General features: G+C 41.0%; 1 protein-coding gene across 1 annotated transcript; it reads left to right on the top strand.

Annotated features, from left to right (window-relative positions):
• Positions 1 to 3,395: 3,395 nt before the first annotated feature.
• On the top strand, positions 3,396 to 18,939 carry LOC138983583 (transcription factor Sox-2-like). Its single transcript, XM_070356858.1, has 2 exons — positions 3,396 to 4,096; positions 9,836 to 18,939. Exon 2 carries the CDS (start codon positions 10,083 to 10,085, stop codon positions 11,277 to 11,279), a length of 1,197 nt encoding a protein of 398 aa, XP_070212959.1. The 5' UTR covers positions 3,396 to 4,096; positions 9,836 to 10,082; the 3' UTR covers positions 11,280 to 18,939.
• Positions 18,940 to 23,160: the final 4,221 nt, after the last annotated feature.

Raw genomic sequence — 23,160 nt, 5'->3', positions numbered from 1 at the left:
AACAACGACGACGACACAGACGACGATACAGACACAGACGACGACGGCACGGATTAAAAAGAACTTCTTTTTTTTTTTAAGAAGAACACGAATAAATATAAGAAGAAGCAACAGGTCAAGCCTTGTCGCTCAAGCATAGTTTGTCAGTCACGGGTATCTACGCGACAAGGTGATAATTGTTGTGCGACGTGTAATGAAACAGCGGAGATGATTGTGTGACATTCACAGGGTGGTCGATTTCAACCTCTGCTCTATAGCTGCATGGAGTGACAGACATCGTAATGAGTATTGATGGCTTGTGATGGTCGATCAGCGTGTATAATGTGCTAGCAGCAACACTCACTTGAAACCAGAGTGCATGCTTGTGGATAGGCTATATATGACAAGATGATATTCTACACACACACACAGGATCACGACTTGAAAGCTATTTTTGATGTACTGAGAGTTAAGAGTTAAACTGTCATTTATATCTTAGAATGTATACATACGATGATGCGATTGAGTGTTCTACGAAAACACTCAATTGATTTAGAATTATTGATATGTAGTGCCATTTAACAAATTCTTCCTTGAAATAATAACAAACACATAAACAAACAAACAAACAAACAAACAAAACAAACGTAAGACACATCCATCCATCAATCAAGCAATCAATTTATCATCGAGCAGTGTATTAAAATGGATCAAGCACTAAAAGAAAAACGGGAAAAATACAAGAAACAAATAAGCACATGAATAATATTCTTGTTTAACTTTATTATTTACGTAATTCTGCATTTATAATTTTGCTATCAACTAATTTCTACGACAAAAACAATACCAAAACAGCAATATTTACTTCATATAGCGGGCACATGCACATGCACTGAACTCTATGTTGTATGGGCAAATGATGTTGATGTGTATATTAAAAAGGTTATTTAGGTGGCGCCCAGCAACATATTAGAAAATAGAAATAACAAATAATCATGAACAGTAACAGTGCTAAGTGTACTCACATTAAGAAAGCTAAACTGATCAGGTCAAACCGCACAGTATACCAAGTGCATGTACAGGCGTTTTGAGTTAACAGAAATTAAAAAAAAAATTGGCAGACCATGTGTTTTAACAAAAAGCTTTTGAGACCAGGTGTTCAACACAGCGTATGCAATTACCAACAGCTAGTTAAAAGCCACACCATGGCTACTTTGCTGTACGCGTGAGGGTTTCTGAACTAGTATATAGAACATAATTGTTTTACACAGCATAACTGCGATATGCTTGTGGGTGTCCATACACTTTTACATTTAACTAAACACATACCCAACTGTGTAAGCAAAAACAAAAGTGTCTAGAATCCAGAAACAGCTCATCAGAATCTGTATAGAATTGATGGAGTATGATACCTGTGCTACAAAACCATTTGACCACCGCATGAAATAAATACAGAAAGAATTCATATAATCTTGAATCAGTAGTTTCCTTTTTTACGGAACTCACTTTTTCATAAAAGGTTTATAGTTTCATGACAACTGAATGGGGCATATATATAATTATATATATACATGCATAACACGTGTTCCAATAATAAGGACTAAAAGCATCTACTACTTCATTGTTACAAGATCATGCAATTCATCAAACACACTCAGAACTTTGTTTTCACCCTTCAAAGTCAGAATTATATAAAAAGAGTTTTGTATCGTCACCATGCACATGTATTAATAATGTACTGGGTGTAATCTACCTCAACCCGGCTATTGTATACTGCATGATTGAAACTGATCTTCTCACAGTTTTTCACATAATACACACAATACACTTTGCAGCAGTTTATATATTGTTTACCAAATTTTGTTTTCATGTGCGCGCGTGCGCGTGCGCGTGTGTGTGTGCGTGTGTGTGTATGTGTGTGTGTATGTGTGTGTGTGTGTATGTATGTGTGTGTGTGTGTGTGTGTGTGTGTGTGTGTGTGTGTGTGTGCGTGCGTGCGTGCGTGCGTGTGTGCGTGTTCGTGTGTGTCTGTGTGTGTGTATACTACTTCTGTGGATATATTTTAAAACTTCTGCAGTGTTGTGCACAACATGCAGACTATTACTATTATTTCATCCTGCATTTCAGATCAGTCAACCCGTTTCCGTATATAGGCCTACTATACATTATGTTCAACGCAAATCTTCCGAGACCATTAATCAATCCATTAACACACAAAATCCACACAACAAAACGCCGATCACACATTGACAACAACAAATACAACACTACAGGAAATAAAACCACTGATACATATCTCGACTAAACACAGCATTAGGCTACTCGTCTGTCGCATCGTGTTTTCGTCACCAAACCTTTTCGGGCGTTTCAGCTACAGATGATGCTAAATCCTTTCGATTCGCTGCTTGTTGGGCAATCGTTGGAATCGACACTGGCTCGCCCTGTTGTGAGCAGCCAAGGTTGAGGCATGTCGTTGGTATTGTGTGCCAGTCAACATGCATGATCAGGTTCGCACCCGTGCTTATAATAGTTGTCGGTGTAAGAATGTGTCGGGAATGGGAGGATGTAAATAAAAGGTTTGTGAGTGTGTTGTTGCTGCGGAGAAAAAAAAAGAGAGAGGAAATGAGGGAGATAATGTGTGTTTGTGTGTGTGTGCATGTGCATGTGTGTGTGTGTATGTGTGTGCATGTGTGTGTGTGTGGTCGAGAGACAGATATATATTTGTAAATAGGAATTGTTTGAGTATTTTGCTCCAGCGCTGTTTGTACCTTGAGAGACAGAATGAGAGAGAGCGAAAGAGAGAGAGAGAGAGAGAGAGAGAGAGAGAGAGAGAGAGAGAGAGAGAGAGAGAGAGAGAGAGAGAGAGAGAGAGAGAGAGAAAGACGGGGGTCTCTATCCTGATTATCAACAATATTGCGGACAAAAATGAAGATTTAGAAGAATAATAACGTCGTCACTTTCAACGGGGCGGAACGTCATATGACTGACAGTTCAACCCATACCCAAAACGCCCAGACTACTACGACTACCAAACGGCGAATACACAAACCCCAAACTTCATGGCTGTTCCACAGTCAGTCTCTACCTCTAGACTTCCCTCTCTTTCCCACCCCGTTTTCTTGCCACACCTGCCCCAATATACCCGCTTCTAGTGCCAACCCAGCTCTCCGTCCTCCACTCACCTCTTTACCACCCCCACCTCCTGAAGAAACAGTAGCCCGAGGCCCGACCCCCCTCCTTCCCTTCTTGTCAAACCACACCACTCCCCCCTCCCCTTCTTCCAACTCGTTCCCGCTCACACACAAAGCGCTGTGGCAGCGAAGCCCCGCCCCTCTGTATTCACGACGCTTCTCGCTAAGTCATAGGTTATTGTGCGCGCCCCGCTCGAGCCATTTGAGTGGAAGGCTGGTTTGCAGGCTGAATGCGATTGGCTGAGAGCGCACCGCACGAACAGGCCCCGACTCTATCGACCATGCTCAGCAAAGCATATTAGGCTAAAGAATAGGAGTGTATAGGCTTGTGAACGGACGTATAGAGAGCGCGGTGAAAAGCGGTAAAGATTTATCATTTTATCTAAGCTTTTGGAGAGGAGACAAGAGGCGAGACATTGGCCGACCATCACACTATTGAAGTTCAGCTGTGGTCTCTTCTCGCTTTCTGCTGTACTACTGAGCTAGCCCTTGCAGTACCACGCGGAAACGCAAACTTTCCGGACGAGGAGGAGGACTCGAGTTGCAACGTTTTTTCTTCAGTGTCGGGAGGAGCGAGAATAAGACAACTACACACAAGTTTGGTGAACATTTCTCCCTATTCCACAGTTGCAGACGGAAGCCAAGTTTGTGCGCGCAGCGTTTGAGTGGTGCGCGAGAGAGTTGACATTCTGTCTCTCCGCCTTCTGTTGTTTTCGCTCGGGCGCTCCGACGACTCACTCTCGCACGCGGCTTTCAACAGTGCAAGTTGTGTAACGCCAAGGGGCTAGTGTTTTGAATGTGTGACCGGCCACTACTAATGTTGTGAATCCACCCCTGCAAACTTCTCAACTACACTGAGAGCTGCGAGTGGGAGTATATACTTCGCTTGATTTCCTACTTCTTCGCAACAGCGCAACAAACCTTCGGTGAGTAACAGTGAATGTGTTGTATTGTTACTGGCTTTTTATTTCTTTTAATTCAAACCCGGTAGTTTTTGTTTCTATTGTGAGGCGCTTCATACAATGAATAAAAGCCATGTCACAATAGGGATTGTGAGTAAAGTGTGTGTCTCTATTCAAGTCCATTGCTATTATTTCTACTTGCATGACAGCAGTGCATTGACTTCGATGAGTGAGAAGATTCAGTATTGGTTTGAGGATCAGGAACCATGCATGCAGACAAAATAATCACCATTCTTCGTGGTTTGAACACACACCATCTGTCACGCTTGACTTAGATTCAATCCTTGACTTTGGTGATTATGTTTGTAAATACTTTACACCTTGGCATTGACAGTGACACGATACGTTCCAACTATATTAAATTCTTCAAGCTATTTAAGTCAACTCAAAAAGCGTCATAAGAGTACAACAATATTAAAAATGTATGACAAAGAGTTCAACCATATTTACAATGTATGACAAGAGTTCAACCATATTTACAATGGATGACAAGAGTTCAACCATATTTACAATGTATGACAAGAGTTCAACCCTATTTACAATGTATGACAGGAGTTCAACCATATTTACAATGTATGACAAAATATTTGCACCTGGAAAAAAGATAGACAAGAGAACCTGAATGTTCACAAACTTCTACGATGTATAATTCGGGTGTTTATATACATGTGCACACTATTGTTCTTGAACAATCAGGTGGTGTTGTTGGTCGTTTTTTCACGAATCCAACAGCCAGTTTTGTTCTTGCGGAATAAGAAAATAAACTAGAATTCTTTAACATTGATTTTATTTTAGCAACTGAGAGACCGAACCGCATGCCTATTGACATAGGTGTTGCATAAACAATACGTCTTCGCGTTTTAGCTATAGTAAATCCCGACAAGCAATTCACAACCGTCAACTCATTTTGATGCGAACAGTAGCATCTGAACGGGCGTGTCATTGCAGCGTTGCAGGCGCCGAACTAAAAAGATCTATGCACGCCAGTATCTTTGATGAACCAAGCGCCTTTTTCAGGCATGGCACGTTTTGCACGTGATTTTAACCGTTCTCGTGCGTATTGCCGTGTTCAGTTTTTGTTATGTGTAAACAAAAAAAGCAATATAATTTGTTCAGGTATAGGAACAGAACCTGTGTGGGAATGAAACAGTGAGACAACGGAGCATCGACATTGATCGATTGATGTGATACTACATATAATACAGTTTATGTAATTGGTGATACTTTAAAAATGTAATGCTCTATGCAGTGTTCTGTCCAAAACGACCCTGACATCCAAACTTTTTCAGTTTTGAAAAGTAAAAGATATATGATTATACACGCTGTAAAATTGACTGTGTATAAATATGGTCCACCCATTGCGTAAGCGTAATTTTATATAGCTGAGATATTGTCAGGTATAGTGAGCAACGAGTCTAATTTCTAAGTTTGACATTGTTGTCATAGCCCCTGCAATGAACAGGTGTGTTTCGGCTGTATTGCGTTGTTGGTACACTCGGGTACAGTAATACTTTGGTATATGAGAGTACATTCTAAACTTGACAGGTGTATGTCTGTATGTCTATATATAAGATGAAGCATGAGACAAAGAGAGAGAGAGAGAGAGAGAGAGAGAGAGAGAGAGAGAGAGAGACACAGACAGAAAAAAACAGTGGTGAAAAATCAAGACCCGTAACTAAAGAGAGAGAACGAACGAACGAACTTTATTACTCAAGGATGGAGACTTTAGGCTCACGCCTAGTCTTACAATCTGTCCCTGCTAAACTAAGACATAAAAATAAAGACAATAAAAGGACAATTGTCAATCGCAATCATACAGTATTACTAATTACAACATTACCTATACGAATACATAATGCATGATAGAACAGAGAGAGAGAGAGAGAGAGAGAGAGAGAGAGACAGACAGACAGACAGACAGACAGATATAGACAGAAAAAAACAGTGGTGAAAAGAGAGAGAGAGAGAGAGAGAGAGAGAGAGAGAGAGAGAGAGAGAGAGAGAGAGAGAGAGAGAGAGAGAGAAAGAGAGAAATAAAGAAATAACACATGATTTGTTATGTCTCGCAGTCTGAAGACAATGCAGTGTGTACTAAATAGAATTTACTTCACACATATATAGTTCTGGGCACGAATTTGCGACTGTGTATACTTGTCTGCCGATCATCGATTCTCAATGAATGTTGTATGATGTTTATTATGCGCAATACAATCAGTTATGATATCGGCTTTTGCAAACATTTACCGAGCACAAACAATAAGTGCTATTATCACAGATGTTATTACTGTCATGTGTGGGTACGAGTGAAAGCAAAATAATGAGAGTTTATTCAAAAAATGATTCTGCGGATGCGTCGCTTTGGTAACAGGTGACATAACTAATTCTATATTGGGAGAAAAAAAACTTGGGGCTTTATATATTAATTCATGATTTTGGTATTTGATGTTTAATTTTTTTTCCGCTCAAGCGCTTGCATCATATTCCTTCATACGGGGTAATTCTCCACCAGTAACTGTATTGTTCGTGTAGATGCTAACACACACTGGTTTATCTTTATGACATTGGTTTGAACAAAATAGAAATACAAAAAATGAACATTTTAAACTATATACATCTGGTTTAAACATAAGTTTATTTTAACAAAGGTTACAATCATGACATGTATACAAAGTTCACAGAAACAGCAACAAGCTAGAAGCTTATAGTGGTGTTCCTGCATGACAGTACAACATAAGGCGGTAACGGCTGAAAAATTTGTCTCAATAAACCAAATCTATTAATAACGTAATGAACGTTGCATAATGATGATAAAGAAAGACAGTAAAGGAAGGAAGGAGGGGGAGGTGAATTATGTGATTGGGGAGGGTACAGTTTAAATGGAAAGCAAGTAAACATGAAAAGAAAATTGAATGAAAATTGTACATCAAAACAAAAATCAGTTTTAGAATACATATATAATATTGATGGTGTTAGCGAGTAAGAGATAGGGAGGGAGAGAGGGAGGGAGGGAGGGGGAAAGTGAGAGAGAGGGGGAAATGGAAAGCCTGCAGTAGACATTTAAGATTGAGAATGGTTGAAAAATATGCCTTCCCGTTTTTCGAAAACATTCATGTTGATAATGTTCAGTCTAATAACAACTGGTATTTGTTACATAATGTATTATTATTGATTTTGTTGTGGGGTGGAGAGGTGTGGAGGATAACTGTTGATTGCAGTGTCATTATTTGTATTACGATTAAGACTGCTTGTTTTGTTTATGTTATTTTGGTGTTTTTCTTGTTTTCTGCTGTGTCTGTTGGAACTCACTGAATTGGTCTTTTGAACAGTATCTCAAATAATCAAACAGAACGGCAATTATTCACTTATATTTATTTTGAAACCAAGGGGATATGCTCGAGAGACAGAAGCTGTATGCTTAATTAGTGTTTTCATTATTGTCAACATAAACTGATTGTAGAGATAGTGACAATCACTGGCATGGAGATAACTACTTTTAGTTTTATTACTACACTTGGATTCCTGCTGTTTAATACAAAGTGCAATGGCATCAGGTGTCACTTTCACACTTTTTTTTCTTTCGAACTTAAAATCACTGGCCACAGTGTGAATCCCCCCAAATATGTTGTGTCATAAATATCTGATTGATGTCAGTGCCCGTGTAAGAGACGTTGTCATCGTTTTTGTCGTTATATTGTTGTTGTCATCGCTGTTTGTGTTTCCTTGTTAAACGAAACTTCTGAAATCTCGAGAACAGTGTAGTGTGCTGTTGCATGCATAATCGTCATTCTTTATGTTAATGATAGCCCAGACATAATACATCAATAATGAACTGGCCATTACGCACACACGTAATACAACATTCATATTTACAAACAAAAGTCATATCGCTTTGATACAGTATTGCATATAATGATATACATGCATCATGCGAAGATCGTGACCATAACACTGTTACTATAACACTACGGGTTGATGACAAACGGTGTGTAGTCGTTCTGCGCAGCTGCATTTATATGTCTCTTCAGGGATCCCGACCCCTTTCAGCTCCCCCACTGATTCCGCTAATACAAAGAAGGATGTATCGTATTACAGGAACCGCTCTTCCAAAACGGCTGGTCCATTTACACGAAACCACTGAGCTTCGTATTCCCGTCCTATATATATGTTAAACTTAAGTGTTTATAGGACACGTATACAAAACGAAAAGCTGCGTATTTATTTCAAAACCCTGTTAAAAAATGTGCGATTAAAGTTGAGCTGAATCTGGTCGGCACTGTGGAAAAAAAAGTATTGCCATATAATGATAATGCAGAACAAACACGTATATTGGAAAACAACGGAGCATTGACAGATCAAATCTGCATTGGTCTTTTCGAGCCTCTAAAAAGCGTTATAGTTTACGTGGAGTTTGGTTTAAACAAAACTTTATTCAATTATTATCATGACAAAAACAATACATAGATTTTAGGATAACTAACTCAAGCATAATTATAATGTGGAGTTGAGCTTTATTTGGTTTAAGCGTGTTTTATTCAATTTCTCATACACACGTTTCAAACAATAATAACATTAAGAACGTTAACAGATTGCTTATGGACACTTTCTTGAAATGCTTTATTTAGTTGAAACTGCAAACACAAGTATTGTCAAATATTATAGAGGTCACACTTTAAATAAGGAACAAAAGCGGAGCATCAACAGAACAAACCTGCCTTTGTGTTTCCGAATTCAATACAACGTTCAGGTATGGTTAAACTGGATTGGGTTTGTTTGTTTGTTTGCTTAACGCCCAGCCGACCACGAAGGGCCATATCAGGGCGGTGCTGCTTTGACATATAACGTGCACCACACGCAAGACAGAAGTCGCAGCACAGTCACATTATTCTGACACCGGACCAACCAGTCCTAGCACTAACCCCATAATGCCAGACGCCAGGCGGAGCAGCCACTAGATTGCCAATTTTAAAGTCTTAGGTATGACCCGGCCGGGGTTCCAACCCACGACCTCCCGCTCACTGGGCGGACGCCTTACCACTAGGCCACCGTGTTGCGGTACTGGATTGAGTGAAAATGTAGAGAAAGCTATGGATGTTTGCTAAAACGTATACCTAGTGTTGTTGTAAGTAGGCTCGCCGCTGTGACTTCAACAAAACTATCTCCGTGGTTTTGAACGAACAACTGTGTAGGGCATCATTATACGAATGGTTGAGCGTATAAACAATAGCTGTTACGGGGGTGGGGGTTGGGGTGGTGAAGTGTTCCATTAATTTCAACTCCAAGGCCTTATTAGTACGGAACGCTTTTGCTGGCTTGGTTTACAGCTGCCCACGAATCTCATTTGTAAGCTAAAGAGAACCGCGTGCCCGGACTATTCAGTTTTCAGGACGAGATTGCTGTAAGCCCGCTAGTATTTTAAGGACTGGTTCGTGCGGTTTGGTCCTCAGCCTCACGTTGGTGTTGAAAATTAATACTAGTACTCACTGAGACCTAAACATGACACCGTCCTCTCATAGAAGTGTTTTGTTTTGTGCATTTTTTTTGTTCACGCGCTAGCAAAACATTGCTAAATGCTAAGGACGTTACATTTTAAAACTATGGTGTCGGCTGTTTTTTTTTACTTGTGTTTTTATGTTGATAAGCTTGTACTTTACTTTTGAAAGTAGAATGAGAATAGTAAAATAAAATGTACATTCTGTTTTACAGGGCTCTATGCAGCTAGCAAGGCCACCCAGCACGACTTTAACAGCTACAGAGCTGTGAAGGGATTCGAACCCACGACAACACGCCAGTAGCCGGCCAACCCCTCCTCCCTCCCTTATTTTCCGTGTGGGTGTCTTCCCTAACCGCCACCACGACGACGACGGCCGCCACCAACCTGTCTGCGGACGGGGGCTACTACCACCAGGGCTACCCACGACAGTTCGTGTCGGCGCAGCAGCAGCGGTCTCCCATGTCCGCCATGGACTACTACAAGCCCGTGCAGCACGGCCCGCAGGGCGAGGCTCTCCACTACGGCAAGATGTCGCCCAAGAGCTATGACCAGGACATCAAGCCCCAGCTGACCCAGCAGCACACCCCGCCCTCTGCCGGCCAGATGCCCCCATCCTCCATGGGCAAGGGTCAGAACAGCCACTCCCCCCACCACCACTCCGGCAGCGACATGTCCGGCACGACGACTCCAAACGGCACTAGCAGCGGAGGCGTTGGAGCTGGCGGCCCTGGCAGCAACGGGTCGGCCGCGGCAAACAACAACAACAACAACTCGTCCAACGCCAAGAACCTGGACCCCAGCCGGGTCAAGCGGCCCATGAACGCCTTCATGGTGTGGTCCCGCGGCCAGCGCCGCAAGATGGCCCAGGAGAACCCCAAGATGCACAACTCCGAGATCTCCAAGCGCCTGGGCGCGGAGTGGAAGCTGCTGACGGAGGCCGAGAAGAGGCCCTTCATCGACGAGGCCAAGAGGCTGCGTGCCATCCACATGAAGGAGCACCCCGACTACAAGTACCGACCCCGCCGCAAGACGAAGACCCTGATGAAGAAGGACAAGTACTCCCTCCCCGGCATGTCAGCAGGCATGCCCCAGGGCGTCCGCGACTCCTCCATGTACCCGTCGCACATGAACGGGTACCCGATGAACGGCTACCATCACATGATGTCGGATCCCAACGCCTACCACCAGCACATGGCCAACGCCCAGATGGCCCAGTACGGCTACATGCCCTCGCAGATGCAGAGCCAGATGACCACCCCCTCCTACATGAACGGCACCTCCTCCTACTCCATGTCCATGGCGCAGATGTCCCCTTACTCGAGCATGCCCACCCCCCAGGTCTCCCACGGCCAGTCCTCGGTGCAGTCTGCGACCCACATCAAACGCGAGACCAACACGCCTCAGGGGTCCGGTTCCAACCCACCCGGGCTCACACCGGCCCACCAAGGCAGCGCAAAGCCCTACCCCGAGGCGGACCTGCGGCAGATGATCAGTATGTACCTCCCCCCGGGCACGGAGGGCAGTGACATGACCCATGCCGCTCTTATAGCCCACCAGCAGCAGCGCATGCAGCAGCAGCAGTCCCATTACGCCAGTGCCCTCTCCCAGGCGCAGGACGGTGGCAGCAGTAATACCGTCCCCCTTTCGCACATGTGAGAAGGCAAGAGGATGTAGGGTGGCCCCGCAGGTGTGCTGCGGTATACTGGTGCATGTCATGTTGTGTGTGTGTGAGAGAGAGAGAGAGAGAGAGAGAGAGAGAGAGAGAGAGAGACAGAGAGAGAGAGAGACAGAGACAGAGACTGACCAGTTTGTTTAATTTTTGCTTTTGTGTGGGGCTATTGTATAGCTTACACTACTCGAAAAAGACACTAACAACAAACAACAAACTCAGCTTCAAGGATCAGTTTTAGTGTTCGCTGGATTCTTCATGGAGCCCGACTTGAACATAGACAATGCAATCCTGGATTCTCGAAGGCTAGTAAGGTGTCTCTGACTCTATAGCGAGCCGCAAGGTTCTTCTTGGCAAAGGCTCTCCCCTGCAAGCTCCGTTTAACTGTCAAAGGTTAACAAGAGTTCCTCTTCATTGGAATTTGGCAGAAGGAGCTCTCAGTCCTTAAATTCGAAATGGCTGATGGGGGATGGTTGGCCGATCCAGTCGCATCCACTACGAGCTCCATCTTAGTTCTTTTGCAGTCGTCGGTAAAGTCCAACAATCTGACCAGAGGCTTTGTTCTAATCCTCAAGAGATCTTCGGAGTCTGAGCACAGATTCTCCCTCTCTCGTGTATTCCTGATGGTTGGAGACTTGGGTTACATTTTAGCTCAATCCCAGGACCAACGTCGCAGACTGCATGCCTGCCATAAAGGCTGCAAACGCATATGTACGTGTATTGTCTTCTGATCGGGCGGTTATATCAGGATTGTATATAACATTATATTCCACTCTGGCAAGCAACCACGCTAGAGCGGGTTATAATTTTTGATATACACCACTCTGACCATGGGACTGACTGGCGACAACGGTTGGCTGAAACTGCATGTACATATTTATACCTCACCCTACACTGATCAGGGTGCGTTCTATTGTTTGTTTTCTTTCATACTGAGCGACGAAGTTTCTCTCTTGTGTATGTGTGTTATCATTTTATATCGCGAAACATTGGCGTTTTTATTTTTGTCCCGTGTCTGGCTCTTGTAAAGTGATTTCGCCTTCTTCATTCCATTGTGGCTGTCTGACCTCTCGTTTCTGCGTTGGTACAATTTTATATACATAGATGATCTCAGAAGAAGCAGATGGAGAAATGAATGTTGGACGAATGTTTTTTGAAAGAGTGAATGGTTATGTTTCAACAATTTAAGGACCAGAGCTATACATATTTATATATATACATTGCAATGGAGGAGTATAGATCTGAAGGCCTAAAATAAAGCAGGATATTTTAAATAATGGTGCCATTCCCACCCTGACTCATCCACATGTTCCAGCTTCATCAGCTTCTGTATTTTTCGTTGTGTTTGTTCGACTATGTTTTGTTTTGTCTCCATACTGCATCGTCATCGATTTGTTGCAAGTAAACATTTGTTGTAATGTTACGCACGGGCACAAACTGATATACAAGGCAGTCGCCTTTATTTCATTCTATGTTTGGTATTGTTTGGAGGAGAAAATCCCGCTAGTGAGCGGCCTCAATGGTTGTGTGCAACAAAATGTATACGTCATAAAAATGGCTGGCGCTTGACTATACGTCATCACTTTGTGTGTGGCAGAACTGACATGTTTTGGATTATCACGAGTTGTCAAGGCAGCAGAGAACAGACCACAATGTTATTATATTTGTCCCCCTATAATTTAGACAAAGTAGTGCTCGATTTTGTTTGCTGGTTTTTGTTTTGTTCGTCAAGGTTGTTTTTAATGACAATATCGATATTTGTTTATTTTATCGTTGTGTCTTACCAATTTTCATTTACCACATTACTTCTGTACCAATCAAGCTTCTGCTTGTACGATTATACAGATTATTTTATTTCCAAATGGTGTCTGATTATACAAGTGATTTACTGCAAAATGAGTTTTATTGCCATATCCACATTGGCATAAACAGGGTATAATGCTGTGAAGAATAAAACAAAGAAGCGAAACAAAAACTTTACATCAAACTATTTTGAATTATTCGAGTGACTATATGATATATGAGGGGAAAAAAGCAGCTTTATATCAAACAAGTTTTATTTTATTTTATTAAAATGTACGTTCATGGACGAAGGAGCAACAAGTAATGTAATTGGCTATGTTTGGATAGGAGGCTGACGGAATAATTGTTCATGTAAACATTGTACAATAAAGTATTGTGTCCACGAAATAGTAAATAACACTTTTTTAACAACGAGAAGCGCTGGCCTTTAAAACAGTAGCCCCTTATTGTTGGCGAGCTGAAACAAGAGGACTCTTATTATGCGTAGAGAGTGTGAGAGCGAACTATAGAGCGACGCGCAGAAACCACCGAGCTTATTTCAACTCTTGTCTTAGTAGCAGCAAGTGCTTATCGAAAGCGAAAAGGGAACAGCAAAACTTTTGCACGGAGGCTTCGCTTGAATGCCACGGCCACCCCCGACAGAGATTTTACCTGTCCCCTTTTTAGTTTTCCTCCCTGGGTCCACCCGGTCTGCTCTCCCCTACCCGGTAAAACTGCTTCCAGTCACTGCTTGCTTGCGAGCTCGGGTGTCAAAAGGGGTAGCCGTGTACGGGGCTTGGCGGATCGGAACGTAAAACTCTGATGTAGTCTTGCCTCTACAAGATTGAACATGCGCTATCGAGTTTTATTGTGGTTTCGGGCCTCGGTTTTAAAAACGTCTTTCTTTTAGCAAAGCTTTCTTTCTTCACTTTTTTGTTTGTTTTTAAATTTGAAAATAGAAATACCAGAAAAACAGGATCTCCGAGCTTTTCTTTCACTGACATTTGTTTAGTGAATAGTGAATTTAGCAGGGTGTAGCGGGTATGGCCGGGTTTTTGTTGTTGTTGTTTTTTTCGAAGCGATCGGTGTTTCGAAGGAATAATTTCCCCGACCAACAGTGATATTGGACTTAGCAGCCATCATAAGTTTTAATCTCTCTCTCTCTCTCCTCCTACTTCTCCATCTTGTTCTTTCTAACCTTTTCCCTCTCTTGTAAGCGGTATTGAAAGCGCGTGATTGTCTGCTGCAGCGGGCCGATGGTTTGACATCGCGTTCCAGCAGATAGCAGGGCTTTCTCTACCCATCCCCCAGAGGAGCTAAACTGCCGATGACAAGGACCGGTGTTTGTATTGATTAGCAATTAGTGGGTAATAAGCACCATTTCGCGACAGGGATCCGAACTGCCTTGTGGCATTTTCTCAGCAATTTTATCCCATGTTTTTCTCTTCTTTTTTTTTTTTTTTTTTTTTTTTTTCGCTTTCTTTCTCGTTTAGCTTTTGATACATACACATTCGACCTCCCCCCCCCCCCCTTCTCTCACCCGCATTTTCCCCTTATTTCTTTGAGACCTTATACTTAGAGAGTTGTGCAAACGTAGACTGTCTCAAGACGTGGGCGCTTAATACTTCTTTGAAAAGTATATCAAGTTAATCGTTTTTTTAGTTAAATGCTTTTTTTAAGGTTATGGTGGGTGTTTTGTTTCTCTAGTTGTCGATTCTGCGAAATATGATGATCAGGTTTACTGCGCATTTTTTTCCTTTCTGGTAAACTGCCTTTGTTGTTAGGCCTCCTTCTTGCTTCCCAAGAGACTAAGTTCGTGCCGTGACGCAGTCTTTTAAAAGTTTAGTTTGCACGCGGGTCTTTCTTGAGGCGCTGATATCCAATACCGAATTGTTGCAGTTTAAAACATGATTTCTCTTTGAAAACGACCCGGGTCGGTGCTTGGTTTCCATGGAGACTCAGATCTAAGCCATTTCTTGAAATCTGAAGCGTCTTCTTTTGAAAAACTGCTGCTATTTTCCTTATTAGGAGAGAACCGCAACTTTGTCTGCAATTGTGTAATTAAATCTGTTTTTAAATCGAGATGAGAAATGTTAAAATATTTTTTATATTATCTATTTCTTTTTTTATCTATTTATTTCTTTATTTATCTATAATATTTGTTTTTTTTATCTATTTATTTATTTATTCAATCATGGTGTTTTTTTCCTTAAATACCGGATGAAATCAGTCTATACGTACAGCCTGTTTTATTTTCTGAGTTTAATCACTTGTTTACGTTATTTAGTTGACTGTCTTCAATGCTTTTTGACTTCAATGAAATTTAGTTATGTTATTTTGAAGTCATTGATGTTCTCTTCCCAGACAAATTGTTTTAACGTATAACGTACAACATATTCTGTGCTGAAATTGTGTCCTGGGACAATTGTTTTTAAGAACTGACATTTCCCCCACTGCTTACAATGTGAACATCGTATACAATAAAACAAACAGAAATACTCAAATCCAGAGAGTTTATTTGGCGGCAGATGTTAGCAAGTTTACGATTGGCCCGTTAACACGAGAAGATTCATAGTGATGAATAGTATGACACTTAAATCTATCATGAATGGTACTAAATATATTTTGTTGTCAGTGTTAGACGTTTTCGCCGACAGTATGGTGTTGCTCGAAATACAGGCAGAAAGATTCACACAAAGAAAAGGAATATTGCTGTGAAATTAAAAATATCATGAACGATATCAATATATTTATCAATAGATTTTGTTATCGGTTTTATATATTTTCCAGCACTGAGACAAAGGCGCTGTGGTATATACATATGGTTTTACTCGAAATGCATGCATCGGCAGAACTTTTCCCGTGTCCTCGAAATAACAACGTTGATAACTGAATGAGAAAGTCAAGATTAAGTTTTTAAACTCCTTTTCTCAAAAGGCGATATGAGGGTTTTACACCCCTTCTTGCAAACTGCATGGTTTTACCCGTACACTGCAAACGAATCTGTGTTGGCGAAACTGTATGTGTTTAGTTTTTTGTTTGTTTGTTTTTAAGAACAGATGATTTGCTCATTTACCTTTCAACACGACATTCCATATTCGTCGGTTATTGCTTTAAAGATGTACCTGTTAAACCGTTGCAGTCAAGTTTTGAGCTCGGAAAAAAAGTGTTTTGTTTGTTTACAGCGCTGTTCATCGTTCCATTTTTGTTCATTCCGCTTTCATCCAAGTCCCAATCATGATCATCATGCCTGTTGTTTTTCATGATTCTAAAAAAACCACCTCCTATAGTTGCCATGGTTTTATGACGGTTTTAATTATTGCTTCATCCAAGTAAAGTTAATGATGTTGATGGTATATACGAAAGTTGCTTGAAAGATGCGGTCGTTTTGTATAGACGTTGCAAGCCCCTGGAGCAATGTTTTGATTAGTGCTTTTGTGAACAAGAAACAATTAACAAGTGGCTCTATCCCATCTCCCCCCTTTCCCCGTCGCGATATAACCTTGAACGGTTGAAAACGACGTTAAACACCAAATAAAGAAAGAAGAAAGAAGTTTTGTATAGAGGACATACTCAGTACAACGTTTCTCAGAACTATCTGGGCTTTTCTTGCACAGGCCTATAAGAATGCTACATATTACAATTAACAATAATTTGACAAGTTTTCTAGACAGAAACTAAAGCTTGACATGTGCTTGTTTTCTGAGCTTTCAGGAGCCCCTGGAGCAATTTTTGTATTAGTGCTTTTGTGAACAAGAAACAATTAACAAGTGGCTCTATCCCATCTCCCCCCCCCCCCCTTTCCCTGTCGCGATATAACCTTCGTGGTTGAAAACGACGTTAAACACCAAATAAAGAAAGATGAGCTTTCAGGATTTTCAACGAAGCGAACAAAGTCCCGGATAGGCCTGTCAAACTGTATCGATCTAGCTATAAGTACGTTTCGACGAGTGTCCGATGGCTCTTTTTTGATTTGTTTGTTTGTATTGTGCTATGAATTTAAATTGACGCAACATGTTTCAGACAATACTATTGATGATGATTGTATACTCTTCACATAATTATGCATAATTGTCGATTTACACGAGATAAATCGACGGGACTTGTTGGATGTCACGAGAGAAGTGAAATGTATGTATACTTGTTGTGATTGAACATAGGTGACTTTTTTTTTATTTCAACGTGTGTGATGTCTAAGTATATGACTTGTAATTTCCTGTGTTTTGATCTGTGTGCTTGTGATTCGATCCGTACTTTAATCTTGAACACCATAGAAAAAAGGTGCGGTTTTATTTGATAGGAAACCTACATGATAGAGACTCGATTTGTAAGCATTTTTGTTTTGTTGTTAATTAATTCGTTGTGTGTATAGCAGATAAGCCGGAAGAGTATTGGCGCGGGTATTGGACACAACCGTGTAGACATGGTACAATGGACACTAAACATGGTCAAATCAAAAAAGCATCAAATAAAACACGACATTGACACTCTCTATTACTCGAATGTTCGCTCGCGTTTAATTCATGAATCAGGCATTTGATTGGTTAATTCAAGATAGAGAAAAAAACAAACATTTGTCCACCACTAAAATGATGAACATAATATGCCAGTTTATGTATAGTGATTTTTGTTTCAATTCTGTTACTGCAATTTGAGGCGCTACGAACTTGTCTAAATATAAATGACGGTTTTGTTATACACTCCTTTAACTGTATACACAGTGTATATGCTAAGACACTGCCAGCTTTTCTTAAACTTTTCTCCTTTTCTTATCAAGGTACAAGAAAGGAGATCTACATAACCGCCGATCAATTTTGTACTCCAAACTTATTTTGTGCAAGTGCATATGTTTGGTGAGAGACAAAGAGGCGAGGGAAGGCAGGGAGGAGAGGGAGGGGGAACAGGAGAGAGAAAGAGTATGTGTGCGTGTGTGAAAGAGAGAGCTAGAGAGAGTGAGAGATAATGATGATAATGACTATATGATGTTGATGCATTATGAACATCCATGAGCCACGTTTTCTGCTGCTGTAATGTCCTTGAGTATTCCACGTGCTTTTCTGTACAGTCCTTAAGTAGAAGTTTAATGCAGGTCTCGTGAAAATACGAATCCAAGTTGGAAATTCATTTTTTCAGGCACTAAAGTAACGTTCTAACTATTCCTAAGCACAATCATCAAGAACTTGTTTTCCTTTGTTTTATGGACAGCAATCTTGACATCATTCCCTTTGTACTAAAGTTGAAAAAAGCTTCCCTCTCTTTTATCCAGCGACGCGCAACATTTGCATAATACGATATTTTATTGGAGCCTTTATTCCCTGCAAAGTAAAACATTATTCCTGTATTCCTAACAAAAAGACTTGCTTCGATTTTTGTTTTCAAATGTTTGTTAGCATCACAAATGCCATAATATAAATTGTACGATGAATGCGCTGTTATGACATATCGAACCGAGATATATCATATATATGCGTACAAGTAGTTTGTCTGTTTTACACATGCAGTTGGTTTTTTTCTTTTGTGTTGTGCAAAAAGTGCATAATTTATCATTTCTTTATGCACTTTTTTTAACTTTAGTTTTATACCTCTGACATTCCAGTTGCTTTTCTTTTTTAAAATTTTGTTATCGCTGAAATCCAAAAGGAACTGAAAGTCCCAGCGCATTTTTTGATTGATTTCTAAGCATATACGCTTTAGTTTGTACATTTTTTAAAGATTGTTTAGCTTTCGGAACATTGCTTATATACAGACTCGGCAGAAACCTTTTTATGTTGATGCTTCTGTTGACATTCCGTTTCGTAGTTTTTGCTCAAGAGACAAATGTGAATAGTTGCAAGTGGATTTATCAAATAAAATTACCAAAATGTTTCTTCTCGTTTGAGTGAAATATGCATGCCTCCTTCACGATTACCCAGTTTGTATGGGCAATCCATACATGCAGTTTTAGAAACAAGTACGCACGCACTTGCACACACATAAATACACACACACACACACACACACACACACACACACACACACACACACACACACACACAGACACACACACACACACACACACACACACACACAGCACAGCACAGCACAGCACAGCACATTACACCACTACACAGGAGAACACAAAACAGCACAACACCACACAACCCCTCACAATAGAAGAAACGCAACATTACACAACGCTGCACAACACTATGGTTCTATTGTTCACAACCTGATCGCCAAAGTGCGATAGAAAATGCCCTTAGTTTTATTTCTTTGAAGTTTTATTGTATTTTTTTCTCAAAATCGAACTTCCACGAACAACACCACACCAACCCCCTCGTAGGTAGTTTGCTGTATGCGTGTGCTTATCTATGTTGAATGTATAGGTGGTATACGCTTGTTTACGACCAATCACGCTTTTGTTGCACGAATCGAACAAGAGGAACCATAACAGAAGCGCAGGAATTTTGCTTTGTTATATATAATATCATGGTGCTGTTTTGTATGACTTTACCACACTAAGTGCATGACAAAACGTCACTTTTTTTCTACTCGTATGACACTTCACGAATTGTACACTTCAGACGCATCTGACAAATCAGGTTTTCCCCTTGAAAAAGGCTGTGTATTTCGTTTAATTGAACACGGTCTTTCTCCAGTTTTCTCATCATGACTTTTATTTTTTCATATATATGATTTTGAAGTTTATGAACAAGGATTTGTATCATGTCACATACTAAATTCCTTTCCCAAAACAAAAAGCAATGTAGCGAAAACACAAACATAGATCAAAGGGTACAGAGACAGGAGAAGAAAGATATAGTGTAAGGACAAAAAATCATGTAATAAAAGTTTTGAACCAATCCTTTTACGTTTCACGTGACATGCTTGAATGCGTGTGTGTGTGTGTGTGTGTGTGTGTGTGTGTGTGTGTGTGTGTGTGTGTGTGTGTGTGTGTGTGTGTGTGTTGGGGGTGTCAGTGTGTGTGTGTGTGTGTGTGTGTGTGTGCGTGCGTGCGTGCGTGTTTGCTATACCAAGCTAACGAAAACATCACATTACATATTTAGGGCTGAAGCAGCTTATTGCGCACAGGCATTCTGGAAAAGCTTATAATATATACTTGTATATTATGCTGTGACACTTTTAAACTCAGGGCTTATAGAACGCATAACTTCAGCAGATCGGTTGGAAGGTTGATCGGCTGAATCCCCAGCAGTTGTTCACTTTGCGACTATGATGCAGGTAAAGAAGACCCCTCATGACGGTCGCGAAACATTACTTTTGCTGGAAACAAGAGACAAAAGTGTGCGCAACAAAAATCACCTTCTGTTTTCCCCGTGAAGGCGTAAAAACTGTCAGAAAATTCCTACACCTCACCTGTATAAACTAACAGAATAAGACAGAAAAAAGTGCGTTCAACGTTTTATTCAATCAGTATAACGTTTGATTTAGTTTGTACAACGTTCAGTTCTGTGCGTGCGACGTGTGATTCAGTAAGTATAACGTTTGATCCAGTGCGCAGATTTGATTATTCAATGCGTATAAGGTTTGATCTAATGAGTACGTCTGATTTAGTGCGAAAAACGTTTTGTTCAATGCGTATAAGGTTTGATCTAATGAGTACGTCTGATTTAGTGCGAAAAACGTTTTGTTCAATGCGTACTACAGTTGATCCAGTATATACGTAGAACGTTTGATTATACATGCGTACAACGTTTGATTCAGTACGTACAACGTTGATTCAGTGCGTACAACGTTTGATTCAGTACGTACAACGTTGATTCAGTGCGTACAACGTTTGATTCAGAACGTACAACGTTTGATTCAGAACGTACAGCGTTGATTCAGTGCGTACAACGTTTGATTCAGAACGTACAACGTTTGATTCAGTGCGTACAACGTTTGATTCAGTACGTACAACGTTTGATTCAGTGCGTACAACGTTTGATTCAGTGCGTACAACGTTTGATTCAGTACGTACAACGTTTGAGTCACCGAGTGCGTACAGCGTTTGATTCAGTACGTACAACGTTTGATTCAGTACGTACAACGTTTGATTCAGTGCGTACAACGTTTGATTCAGTGCGTACAACGTTTGATTCAGTGCAGTGCGTACAACGTTTGATTCAGTGCGTACAACGTTTGATTCAGTACGTACAACGTTTGATTCAGTGCGTATAACGTTTGATTCAGTGCGTACAACGTTTGATTCAGTGCGTACAACGTTTGATTCAGTGCGTACAACGTTTGATTCACTGAGTGCGTACAACGTTTGATTCAGTGCGTACAACATTTGATCATCATTTTAATCAATGAATCAAACGTTATACGTACTAAGTCAGTACGTACAACGTTTGATTCATTGAGTGCGCACAACGTTTGATTCAGTACGTACAACGTTTGATTCAGTACGTACAACGTTTGATTCAGTACGTACAACGTTTGATTCAGTGCGTACCACGTTGATTCAGTGCGTACGTTTGATTCAGTGCGTACAACGTTTGATTTGCGTATACAACGTTTGATAACGCATTGAATCAAACGTTGTGCCTGTTTATACGCATTGAATTAAACCCAACAGATAAACAATATAGCAAAAACTCGCTCAGACTGGAATAAAACATGCATTTCGTAAGTGTATTGCTTGGTTTTGTAAACACACATCTAAATTATAATATATGTACATGCGTACCTCATTTACATGAGTGACCTATTTCTCACCCAGATTACGCTGTATCGCGCGTGTCAAAAAACAGTTCCTTACCTACAAGGCGTGTGTTTAGCCTTTTTTTCTTTATTTGGTGTTTAACGTCGTTTTCAACCACGAAGGTTATATCGCGACGGGGAAAGGGGGGGGGGGGAGATGGGATAGAGCCACTTGTTAATTGTTTCTTGTACTGGAAACTTGCATTCTTCCAGTAAGGTAATATATTGTACTACGTTGCAAGCCCCTGGAGCAAATTTTTGATTAGTGCTTTTGTGAACAAGAAACAATTGACAAGTGGCTCTATCCCATCTCCCCCCCCCCCCCCCCTTTCCCCGTCGCGATATAACCTTCGTGGTTGAAAACGACGTTAAACACCAAATAAAGAAAGAAAGAACAAAAGCACTTATCAAAACATTGCTCCAGGGGCTTGCAACGTAGTACAATATATTACCTTACTGGGAGAATGCAAGTTTCCAGTACAAAGGACTTAACATGTCTTACATACTGCTTGACTAAAATCTGTACAAACATTGACTATATATTCTATACAAAAAACACTTAACAAGGGTAAAAGGAGAAACAGAATCCGTTAGTCGCCTCTTACGACATGCTTCGGAGCATCGGGTAAATTCTTCCCCCTAACCCGCGGGGGGTTGTTTTTAGCTCCTGCCATAGCTGCAAGGCATGAGATTATTCCACTGGATTTAGCTGATCCGATGCCAAGAAAAAAAGTCTTCCTTGCTGATTATAATTAGCAGCTTAGGAAGCCGTGGGCGTTGAACGAACAGTGGCACCCTTATTAAAAGACCCCACACAAGCTCTGAATTTCATGTCTTTAGGAGGGAGTGTTTATAATGGAAGTACATTTATAGACGGTATGAACAGAATATATGAAACGAAAAAGGTCTTGGGGGCTGGGGCTGTTAACTTTTAGATCGGAGGGCCTTAACAATGGGGCTGTTAACTTTTAGATCGGAGGGCCTTAACAATGGGGCTCCACTGTATATTCAAGCTTGGGAAATCCCAATTAGAAAGGAGCAAATTTGGGCGGCCGAGGAAATGCGTATATCTACAGCATAGGCCCAGGTACTGGTCGTGTCCAGGAGTTTTTCGATCGAGTGGTTTTGCTGGAATGTATAGGTTCAATGTCAGTAGAACTTTCTAAATTTTCATTTTCATTTTCATTTTTCATTTTCATTTTCATTACTTTATTGTCCCATCGCTGGGAAATTCGGGTCGCTTCCTCCCAGTGAAAAGCTAGCAGCAACGGAGTCGCGCTACCCAGGTGTCTGCGTGTTTAGGTGTATTCAGCCACCTGCACTTATGGCAGAATGACCAAGGTCTTTTACGTGCCATTGTGATGACACGGGGGTGGGACATGGCTTCCGTCTCTGGGTCTG

The sequence above is a fragment of the Littorina saxatilis genome, linkage group LG13 (assembly GCF_037325665.1).
Source record: "Littorina saxatilis isolate snail1 linkage group LG13, US_GU_Lsax_2.0, whole genome shotgun sequence".
Classification (NCBI taxonomy): Eukaryota; Metazoa; Mollusca; class Gastropoda; order Littorinimorpha; family Littorinidae; genus Littorina; species Littorina saxatilis.
Note: the sequence above shows the minus strand (reverse complement) of the source record. Positions and strands in the feature narration are given on the sequence as shown.

What these genes read in the sequence shown, in the direction of transcription:
- LOC138983583 (XM_070356858.1), top strand. Translation starts at nt 10,083, where the DNA reads ATGTCCGCCATGGACTACTACAAGCCCGTGCAGCACGGCCCGCAGGGC.